The sequence below is a fragment of the Mesocricetus auratus genome, unplaced genomic scaffold (genome assembly GCF_017639785.1).
Source record: "Mesocricetus auratus isolate SY011 unplaced genomic scaffold, BCM_Maur_2.0 Super-Scaffold_100024, whole genome shotgun sequence".
In the NCBI taxonomy this organism is placed as follows: domain Eukaryota; kingdom Metazoa; phylum Chordata; class Mammalia; order Rodentia; family Cricetidae; genus Mesocricetus; species Mesocricetus auratus.
Genome location: NW_024429205.1, coordinates 19,764,927 through 19,776,531, shown reverse-complemented (window position 1 = coordinate 19,776,531; position 11,605 = coordinate 19,764,927). Strand labels below are relative to the sequence as shown.

The 11,605-nt window shown below is 49.8% G+C and overlaps 1 protein-coding gene across 7 annotated transcripts in view; it reads left to right on the top strand.

The window, feature by feature from the left end:
* Otof (otoferlin) overlaps positions 1-11,605 on the top strand; it is a 94,456-nt gene that overhangs the window by 41,567 nt on the left and 41,284 nt on the right. For 3 of the 7 annotated variants that reach the window (XM_005073511.4, XM_040730817.1, XM_040730816.1), the window contains exon 6: positions 4,006-4,050. The exons of the other annotated variants lie outside the window; for them this stretch is intronic. In XM_005073511.4, coding sequence (XP_005073568.1) covers positions 4,006-4,050 — 45 coding nt within the window. The remainder of the gene's footprint in view (positions 1-4,005; positions 4,051-11,605) is intronic. 7 annotated transcript variants of the gene reach the window in all.

The following is an 11,605-nucleotide window of genomic DNA, read 5'->3' as shown; positions in this document are numbered from 1 at the left end:
GAAGCAGGCCACCCACTGTAGAGAAAAGAATGGTGATCGGCGTCAGGAAAGCTAGTTCCATTAGGTTGACCCTGGCTCTGTCCTCATCATCTGAGTGACTCTGACATGTCACCAACCTTCTCTGGGTCACTAACAGAAATAAATGAGTTCATAAATAGACAAGCTGACTCCCCTCCCCTCTGGCCTCCAGCAGGGCTCAGGAGACTCAGGGACAGCCATGAAAACAGCTCCCCTAGGAATTCTTGGTGGCTGAGGGGCTGTCCTCATCAGCAGAGAGGCAGTAGGGGACGGACAGCATGGTGTGGCTCAGATAAAACAAGATGAAGAAGGTACTTCTCAAATCCACGGAGAGGTCTGGTCCAGGAAGGTGGAGTAAGAGGGCTCCCTGAAGCCTCACCATACAACACCCCGCTGTCCTCTCCTCTCCCCAAGTCTCTGGCCAGAAGTAGGGGAGGGGGAGGGGTCCATCTTAGGGACTGGGAATCTGGCAAGAATAACAGCACAGACAGAACCTCTAACTTTCAGTGGATGCTACCACCCTGGGTGAAGGAACGTCCAAGGGAACATTCTTTCCTAGGCGTGACATCACCTTCAAGATGATGTCACCACCTTCTCCTCTCCTCTGGACCTAGCCTCGTAGCCAGCAGGACTCTCTTTCTGCTCATGTCATTTAATGTCTCCTGAGCCCTGATCCATCATCTGCCCAGTTTCTCTGCCCACTCCTCTAGTTACTGCCTTCATCCAGGAACCTCTTGACTCTGCCCACTCCTTACAGAATAGCCCCCAAGTAGGCAAAATACCACCAAGAGACATACAGAAGGGAGTGTGGAGCCCAAGGGCCGCCTCTGCTGTGTGGGGGCACCTCCCCAGTGGTAGGATGGCTCACTCATGCCCACAAGAGAATTAGGAAGAAATGACGGGCTTACTACATGTGAGTGATGACCATGGCACATGGAAGGCAGGTTCTCAGCCAGTGTTGTCTCTCCAGACTCCATGTTACCCTGACCCCAACTGTTTCTCCTCTGAGCACTGCCTGACCTTCATCTGATTCCCACCCCACCCAATGCTATGGGCTTCCCCAGTGCTGCCCACTGGAGGTTCAGATATCATGAGCAAGGAAGGAAATAGCGCCCCCCACTGCGGCCCCGCCACACACCACTGTCCCTGTTGTAAGAAAGGAATGAATTACTAACTTCATGGGCATTTCCACTCTCAAGAACACAGACTCAATATTCCAAACTATGTCTCAGTCTCAGGACAGAATGAGATTTTGAAAACACACGTGTACACACATACACACACACAATTTGCATATATTTACATGCTCACAAATTCTCTACATGGCACCAGGCATTCCATGCTGCCGGATATCAGCCTCGGCTGCTGACACTGGAGTCACATCTTACAAAGGAGCAACCACGTCAATTGTGTGGCTAAACAACGTAGCCTTTTGCTTTCCCCAAGCTCCTTTGCACTCCGAGGCTGCCTCATCCTCTCTCCATCACTTAGCCTCACAAGCTTCCACACACATACACATCCCCACCTTCCGCTACCCAGGCCCCTCTGGTGTCCTGGGGATGTCTAGGTAATAACCACGTCACTCTTTTAGGGGTAGGTTGTGACCCATGCCATTCTTCTTACCCTGCCTATGGGCTTCCTTCCACTCCTATGGAAACCTGTAGAACCAGGAAGCCCCTTCCTGTGTCCAGAGCAGAGAGCAGCAGCTGGTCATGTGTGCACAGTAGGGGCTTTGAGAAAGAGCCGCATTGTGCACTAGGCATGTGTACACTAAGATGTGTGTCTAAGTGTGTATTCGTGGTGTGGTACACATTGTGTCATCCTCAGATGCTACATCATTGGTTCCCATGGACCCCAAAGAGCTAGGAAACCCTTCCCTACCTCCCTTCACCAGGCTGAGATTCAATGCTGCAGTGGCTGCCAAGGAACCGTGCTGAGATTTAGGAGTAAAGTGGTTCTCAGAATATTCCAGTCCTATCCAGACTACCTGAAGCTGGAGCTCCCACCCTCAGCCCAAGGCTGAGGAACCAAGCAAGGCCTAGTGCTGAGATGCGCCTGGGTCTCCACAGGCCTTAATGCTCCCAGGAGAGCACTACTGTTCCCCCTCCTGCCTGTGGATGCTTTTACTAGTTCGGGGAGCCATGGGGAGGGAGGTAAGGAAGAGGAATTGTTCAATGAGGCCAAAAGCAGCTCACAGAGAATGCCGGTTAAGGAGCAAGACTTGCACAAGTGGCAGAAAACACCAACAGTACAACGTGGGCACTAGGAAGAAATCCAGGCATATCCAGGGCTTCCTGGGAGGCTCTGTGGCCATGCAGGCAGAAGGTGAGGTTGCTGCTTGTGCTGGGCAGCTGAGTGACAGAGGGCCGCCTGAGCCTCCACAACTCTTCTCCGTAAGAAGCAGGCAATGGTGAGGATGATCACTCCACATGATGGAAGCTCAGTCACATTGGTGCCTGCTGAAGGGCTAAGCCCGGCTTCGCAGCTACTGTCTCTAAGTCACATCGGTGCCTGCTGAAGGGCTAAGCCCGGCTTCGCAGCTACTGTCTCTAAGTCACATTGGTGCCTGCTGAAGGGCTAAGCCCGGCTTCGCAGCTACTGCCTCTAAGGATGCTAGCAGCAGTCACAGTGGACGTAGTAAAATCACCATGGCTTTCTTTCCCTACTCTATTTCCACTCCCAGAGTGTGGGCCTGTGGTAGCCTTGAGGTCTGGAGTAGGGAAGGAGGGGAGAAAGCAGAAGTCTCCCTACGTCCTGGTAGATGGGACACCTCTCTGACTTCAGAACAAAGCTCAGAGAGAGAGAGAGAGAGAGAGAGAGAGAGAGAGAGAGAGAGAGAGAGAGAGAGAGAGAGAGAGAGAGAGAGAGAGAGAGCACCCCAATTCCCAATTCCTGGTTACTATTTAGTTCACCAATCCCATGTACCTGTAGATCCTTGCCAACCCTGGCCACACACCTCTCTTTTGCAGAGACTGACACATTTTCCAGGATCACAGAGTCTTTTAAAAACAAAATCAGAAACAAAACCCTTCCCCCAAAACCTGGATTGTCCAGTCAGAAAAAAGGGGGCATGCAGCTCTCCTCCGACAAACATGAGGATAGAGACCAGAAATCTTGAATGGAGGCCTAGTTCCCAAATAGCCCACAAGAACCCTTGCTCCTTGGGAGCGGGCCCCAGTAGCCCTTCATGTTCCTAACAGTGACCCTAAGATTAACTGAGCTGGGCTGGAGCAGGGCACCTGAGAGGGTCTCTCCTCCTCTCTCCTGCTTTCTGCTCAGTGGTCCTGGCTGATTTGGGTCTCTCTGAATTATAGACTAAATGCTTGCCTAACACTAAGGCTAGCCAGCTGAACCTGAACTTCAGCTCTGACTGTATACAAAGGCTTCCAGGCCTGCGCTATCAGGGTATGGCCTCGCCTGGACCAGGAGAGTGTGTGAGCGGGGGTGGGGGTGGGGGGTGGGGGGGACGTAACGGTTATTTGCTTTCTTGTCTTCATTCTCATTGTCTCAGCACTGGGGAAGCTTTGGGGAAGCTTTGAGAGAACATCCAGTTTCTGGAAACCTCTCCAAAGGAAGATGGGAATATATCTCTCCTGCTCTGAGCCCTGTAGCAGTGGCTTGGTTACAGCGCATCTTCCTTCTCAGTGGCTGAATGCCCCATCCTGTAGCAGTGCAGTCCCTCCTCTGAGATAGGCTCTGCCCACTGTGTCCCTGAAGGACCCCCCAGCACGGGCACTACACAGTCCTTACAGGGGACCAAGGGAGAAAATGAGGGGGGAAGAGATGTTGGGGACCCTACGACTCTGGAATCACCAGACCTCCTCCAGGGATAGAGGAGACTGGCTGAGCCTGGGGCCATGGCGTGGGGTAGGGAAGCTCCTGGGGAGGGGCATGGGGGCAGCAGGGCCAGGGACAAAGGCGATGCGTATCTCTGGTCCACACGCTCTCATGTGCATCCCCTGTCTCCTCATTTCTTCCCCTACTCAGCAAAGGCAGAGAGAAGACCAAGGGAGGCAGAGATGGCGAGCGCAAGTAGGTGTCCCAGGCCAGGGCAAAGCCACTGTGGGGCTCCAAGGGGGAGGGGGTGGGCTGAGAGGGCCCAGGAGGAGCTATCCTGGCAGAGCAGCAGGGGGAGAGAATGGGAGAGGGTGGTGAGAGCCGGGGAAGTGGCCAAACCTTTCCTTTCCACTCTGGACTCTTGGAGGTAATGCTCCCTCCTTTTAATTACCGTGTCCTCTCCTCTACTTCACCCATCAGCTCTCTGTTCCCGTAAGTCAGGCCCTTGAGCATCCCTGTGAGGGAGGATGTGGCTAGAGAGTGGGGAACACGAGAAGCCAGTGGGCAGCCTCTAGGAAGGACTGGACAGTTAAACACACTACAGCCTTGGAGGTCCAGGGAAGACAATCTCTAGACGCCGTAAGGTTGCAGGGTGTGGCCAAAACACAAACTCACAGACAGCCAAAGAGATTGTCCCTCTCTGTGACCCTCACAATCTCCATTCCCTAAAAGGCATTCCACAGTAAGAAGGCATAGAGCTGTCTGGTGGGCTGATCACAAGGGCCTAAGATTGGCGGCCTGAGGCGACAGGCTTGTAGGCTCCCCAAAGCCACACTGTCATCTAGAGACTCAAGTGTCACAGGAATTACAGTAGTTTAGGTCCCCAGGGCAGATCACAGTACAAGGACCCTCTGACCTTTGTGTATGGTGACAAGTGTCAGTTCCAGAGAACAAGGCTTGGGCAAAAGCAAGAGACCTAACTTCCTACCCAGTGGAACCAGGAAGTTGAAAGCAGCTGGCTGTACTCAAAGCCAGTTAAATTCTTCAAGCGCACCAGTGAGCCTGAAAACCCAGAGACATAGCCTTTCTTTCTTTCCCACATAGAGAAACTGAACTCTGAAGACAGCAAGAGATACGCTCAAAACTGTGGTCCCGATACTTAAGAACCAGTTTACCGTTGTGTGTAGCAGTGCGTGTCTGCATAGGTTAAGATCCTGGGGAACTTGGAGCCTCATCTGCTGTGTTGCCCAAATCATACTGAGTCCTAGTCATGCTTATAATGATTGCACAAGTGACAACCATGACCACAGGGCAACAGAAGCAACACGCTGTATGGGGAGAGTGCCAGCAGAGAGATGGAGCGTGTGTCGCAGGGCTGAGAGAGCGAGCCGGGGATCCAGATCCTTGCATGGGTAAAGGGTTATGGGGACATTGAGCTCAGTGGGAAGGCTCACTCATGGCTCTAGGTTCTCTGTGGCCACCTAAATGTTTCTCTGTGGCTTATCTAGGAGGCACAGCCACCTGTCTCCTCTCTCTCTCTCTCTCTCTCTCTCTCTCTCTCTCTCTCTCTCTCTCTCTCTCTCTCTCTCTCTCTCCCTCTCTCTCTCTCTCTCTGAGATCACCAGGCTCCAGGTCCCCTCCCTGTGACTACAGCTGGGGTAGACGGGCCTCAAGATGCAGACCCCTAGGACACGCCGCCTCCCCTGCCCAACTCCATCTCGGTTTCTTGCTGTCCTATTAGCAGATGAAATTAAGTAAGCCAGGCTGTGGTGTTATTTTAATGCGTTCGGGAATGGGAAAAGGGAACCTCTAAGATGCGATTAAGCACACGGAAACTGTATACCCTGAGAAAAGAACCTTGTGAGAAGAGCCAGCAGACCCTGACAGCTGTGCTGCCAGGACAGCAGCTTTATACTGGTTCTGGGGGGAGGTCCGAGGAAACAGATGTAAGACGTAAGGTTTGACCCGGGGAAGAACAGAGGTGCTCCCCGTGAGTACGCGGGACTGTGGCATGACTGCCATGGGGAGATGGGAAATCTACTCTCATGTACTGTTTGCTGGCACTTTGCAAAAGAATTGGCAACCAGAAAGAAAGGAGGAGCCAGATTCCCAGGCATCCCAGGGTCAGGAGGAGCACTGAGGGTCTCACGTTCCCTCGGGGTCAGTCTGGGCCAGGCATGTAACTCAGTAGTAGAGCCTTTGCCTAGCACGTGTGAGGTCCTGGGATTGATTCTCCGGCTCTGAAAAAAATAAGTTAGGGACTGGAGAAATAGACAGCTAAGGGATTAAGAGTGCTTGCTGCCCTTCCAGAGGACCTAGGTTCAGTCCCAACACCCACACGGCTGCTCACAACTGTAACTGAGTTCCCAAGGCTCCAACATTCTCACACAGACATACATGCGGGAAAACACAAATGCTGGTAAAATAAAAATAATTTTAAAAGAATAAGCAATAAATTAACAAATGCACACACACACACACACACAAATTTAAGTCAGCCTGTCTTCACCCATACAGGAAATTCAACACAGTTAAAATACACTTAAAATTATAAAATTACCTGTAACTTTGGGGACAGGTAGCATCTGTCCATATCTGAGTATTTGGGAGATGGAAGCAGGAAGATTAGGCGTTCAAGGCCAGCTTCATATTGAGTGAGAGGCTGTATAAGCAACAATGCAAAGAAAAAAGAGAGACCCTGCCTCTCACGGACGACAGTTCGTGTGTCCTGCCTCTCACGGACGACAGTTCGTGTGTCCTGCCTCTCACGGACAGTTCGTGTGTCCTGATTACCTGAAACATGAGTGGATGAGCCTCGGCATTTGCAGCTGAAGGTACTCGTGGAGTAGAAGTCCTGGCTGGACTGTGAGTGCCACAGTCTGTGGTTCATTTGTAGCCACACCCTCTAAGTCACAGCTTCCAGAAAGATCCACTGATTTCCCTCAGGGAATGCCCCCAGGTCATGATGAATATGCAGCTTCCACCCTTGGGTGGGTCACACAGCCATCGTGACAGGCTTCCAGATTGAGCCATGGAACGAGGTGAGGGAATTGCTTGATACATAAGAGAAGGGCTACACTGGACACACGGGTTTAAAAACATTTCTATAGAGAACTGTCAGGCTGGATATATCATTCTGAGCATGGTGAAGCCAGACACTGAAATAAATGTGGTTCTCTCTATCCTCACCTTCCCTACACTCCTAATTGTCAAGCTTTTCCGTTTGTTGTGTTTGTGTGTGTTACTTTTGTGTATGTGTGTTTTTGCTGTATTTGTTGTGTTTGTGTGTGTTATTTTTGTGTATGTGTGTTTTTGCTGTATTTGTGTATTTGTTGTATTTGTGTGTTACTTTTGTGTATGTGTGTTTTTGCTGTATTTGTGTATTTGTTGTATTTGTGTGTTTTTGCTGTATTTGTGTATTTGTTGTGTTTGTGTGTGTTATTTGTGTGTTTTTGCTGTATTTGTTGTGTTTGTGTGTGTTTGTGTGTTTTTGCTGTATTTGTGTATTTGTTGTGTTTGTGTGTGTTATTTGTGTGTTTTTGCTGTATTTGTGTATTTGTTGTGTTTGTGTGTGTTACTTTTGTGTATGTGTGTTTTTGCTGTATTTGTGTATTTGTTGTATTTGTGTGTGTTATTTGTGTGTTTTTGCTGTATTTGTTGTGTTTGTGTGTGTTATTTGTGTGTTTTTGCTGTATTTGTGTATTTGTTGTATTTGTGTGTGGTATTTGTGTGTATGTGTGTTTTTGCTGTATTTGTGTGTTTGTTGTGTTTGTGTGTGGTATTTGTGTGTTTTTGCTGTATTTGTGTATTTGTTGTGTTTGTGTGTGTTATTTTTGTGTATGTGTGTTTTTGCTGTATTTGTGTGTTTGTTGCTGATGTTCTGTTGTTTCATTACAATTATTTTTTATTTATTTTATTTAAATTAGAAACAAACCTACTTTACGTGTCAATCCCAGTTCCCTCTCCCTCCCCTTCTACCCCACCCCACCAGCCCCCCCAACCTAACCCCCCACCCAATCCCCACTCCAACTCTGCAGGGAGAGTGAGGCCCTTCATGGGGGATCGCCAGAGTCTGTCATATCATCGGGGCAGGCTGAGAGAGCATCCCTCCATGTGGAATGGGCTCCCAAAGTCCATTTGTATGCCAGGGATAAATACTGATCTACTACCCAAGGTCCCATAGATTGCTGAGGCCTCCTCACTGACAACCACATTCAGGAGGTCTGGATCAGTCCCATGCTGGCCTCTCAGCCATCAGTCTGGGGTCCATGAGCTCCCCCTTGTTCCGGTCAGCTGTTTCTTTGACCCCTTTGCTCATCACTCCTCCCTCTCTGCAACAAGGTTCCAGGAGTTCAGTTCAGTGTTTAGCTGTGGGTGTCTTATGGGTATATGTGCGCATGCCTTGACATGTGTGGAAGTCGGAGGACAACTTGTGGTCCTCACGTCTCTCCCTCCACCATGTGGGCCCCAGGGCTGAACTCGGGTCATCAGGCTTGGCGGAAAGGCCTTTTACCCAGCGTGCCGGTTCACCCGTCCTTCTTTGCTGTTGTTTGTTCATTTAGGTCTCATTGAGCCCAGGCAATGGCAGGAACTGATGTGGCCACGCGCCAGGGTCATTTGTTGAATGGCGTGTCATTTAGAAAGAGTCCCCTGGAAAAGGCGCTCATTCTCCTGCTTCTCAGGCATTCCGTGCCGGCGAATACAGACTTGCTTGGTTGCAGGTTTCCCTTCACAGAGCTAACTCCTGGCTTGTTCAGTGCTTCTCACTGAATCCAACCGTCTGTGGCTATGCAACCCCACTAGAAGATACACAGAGTTTTAATTCTTTAAAGAGAAACGTAAATCATAGGCTAAAAATCTGTCTCCAATATAACTTGATAATCTTTAAAAGGCCCTGATTGAACCAGCTTTATTTTTTAATTGTCATTCTTTGCCCTTTGCCTGGAGAAGCCACACACTGCTTTCCAGGGACTAGCACAGTAGAAAGGGCCTTTTCTATAGTGATTTCCTGATGTGTCATTTGAGAAATCACAAAGTATGGCAGTAGCAATGGCATCCTGCTCTGCTGCTTACATATAGACCAACTAAAGAACCGTGTAGAAGGGGCCAGAGGCCCAGAGCCTGGGCTAGGAACTATGGAGATGGTGTCTACCATTGCACACATCTGTGCTTTTCATCAAAAAACACCATTTTGAGACAACCCCATCGAGTCTGATTGCGTCAGTGGTCACATGATGCAGTCTTAGGAGGGGGATTCTTCTTTGAATTTTTCTAGGGTACAGTAGAGGTGGTTGGGTTTAAGTATGGTCATTAAAAGTCTCAATTTTTATTTCCCAAAATGCTCATTCTAAAGAATAAAGTGGCACTTTAATTAAAGGATTGTAACTGTCTAAGAGTACCCCAGGTCTTAGACTTAAGTGGCTAGCTGGACAAGGTTTAGAAAGCCATGGAGTCCTCCTGGGCTTCTGGCAGCCGCCCAGATCCCGGCCCAGATGCAGAGCAGCTGTCTTCTTTGAGAGGACCTCTTCTGACCCACATAGCACTTGGCTCTGCCATCTCAGAACCCTTCCCCCAGGGGTGGGGAGAGCAGGTTGCCATGGTGATGGCATCATGTAGGTCACACACATGTAAGACTAGGACTCTAGAAATAGCCACTTTGCCCTTTAAACCACTTGTTGGGGAGAAAGCCCCCAGGATGTTTCAGGCTATGCCAGGCAGGATGACCCCTTTCCCACCTCCAATTCTAATGAAGTCACTCATCTGCTTGATGTCTTGTCACCAGCGACTTAACCCTCATCACAGTCTCTTCCAAAACGTGTTGAGGACTGGGTCATTCTTGAAAGATGACATCCCATTCTGCAAGTGATGCTGTCACCTAAGCCACAGCTGCAGTGGCCCTGCTGCCTTTCCCCAGCATTGCTTTTGGCCACAATGGATTCGTGTTCAGAGAGGTCCGGATCACGGAGACAGTGCAGCCAGGACAGTGGCACTCCTGCAGGCCTGGGGGCATGCACTCCAGGTTTCAGCCTCTATTGCTCCACACACCGTGGGACTCTGAGATTTTTTTCTCATCAGTTCTTCACTAGCTGAATGAAGAGACATATGCATGCCCTTCACAATTGCCCAGAGGATACGAGTAAACATGAGGAAAGCCACCGCCCCACAAAAGATTTGTAACTTCTTTTGGCCATTTCAGTGTGTGTGTGTGTGTGTGTGTGTGTGTGTGTGTGATTTACTTCCCTTTAGTGTGGCTCAGTGGTAGAGTCTTGCAAGGCCCAGGTTTAATTCCTACCATTCCTACCAGTGTATATGCCTTTAATCCCAGCTTTGGAAGGCCGAGGCAGGAGGAGTTCAAGGCCAGCCTATGCTATACAGCAAGTTGCAAGCCAGCTTGTGTTATATGAGACCCTGTCTCAAAAAAAAGGTGGAGGTTTGGAGGTTTGTCTAAGGAGAAAAGAGAGCCTACCACCAGATCTGATGATCTCGGTTCCATCTCTAAGACCCACGTGGTAGAAGAGGAGAGTTAATACCTGCAAGTTGTCCTCTGACTTCCATCCATGAGCCACGGAGCATGCTTGACTCCACACACTCTCGCTAATTAATGAGTAAATAAACAAATGTAATTTTTAAAAATTGACTTCTAACAAAACCAAAATCTAAAAATTAAATAAAGTCCCAGACAGGCTAATCCTGTACCCCAGCAAATACCTTTTGAAATGAGGTCATCCTCATACTTGATGCTTAGAGTCAATAGTTAAAACCACAGAAACGGGGTGGAGGTTGAGGGGCTTGGGACTATAACTCAGTGGATAATATGCTTGTTGCTCGTGGCAACCCACCTGTAACCCCAGCGCTCCAGAGGAGGCGGCCATGGGGATCCACTGAGCAAGCTGGTGAATTAGACTAGCCTGGTCATTGAGCTCTAGACTCAGCAAGAGACCCTGACTTACTCAAGGAGAGGATAACTGAGAAAGCCAGCTAGTGTCAGCCTCTGGCCTCTGTATGTAGGTGACACCTGTGTACTCACACGGACGTGAACATGCACGCCACACACGACACAAACAGAGATTACTAGCTGAGAGACTAGGAAACAGAAGATACTTGAGCCAAATGATAATAACTCCAAAGACAGCAGCTGTCCTTTATAGGGACCCTTCCCTTCCTTCCTTTATTTTTAAACCCTTAATACCAGGGAAAACAGACAAACCAGGGCTGCCCACCTCTTTTAACTGTTTCTAGTGCATCAGTGAACATATCTGTGGCCTGACAACACCCACCCATGACAGGACTCAGGCATGGCTCACTCTGTATCTGGGTTAAGCAGAGTCGGGGGGGATGAGACTGATCCCCTAATCCCAGGTAGAGAGGTTCAAGGTGCCCAGGCCATCACAAGGACAGAAAGGTTTTCTACAACCTCACAACGTACACCCTGCAGAGCAAGGATCTGGGGGTCTTAGATACCATCCCAAGCCTCTGCAAGCCAAGGCTGACCCAATGTCAGTGGGCTTGGCTGGAAGCAGGTTAGGAATGCGACAGTACCTACCCCACAGGAGTCTTCAGTCACACCCAGGAGGAGGGGAATGGGAAATGCAGGGAGTCGGGTGTCCTTATACAATATGAATGGGGTAATGGAATACTGCACTTACCCCCCACGGATCCTACTCCTGGTCTTTCCTGGCTTGGGGGAACCTCAGGCTCGGCTGCTGGGACATCGCTGAAGGGCTGTGGGAAGCCCTGCCCCCTTCCCTCAACCCCACTGACTGCAAGGCCCTTTGCCTGGGTACAACACACGGCCATAAGACACCAGAGG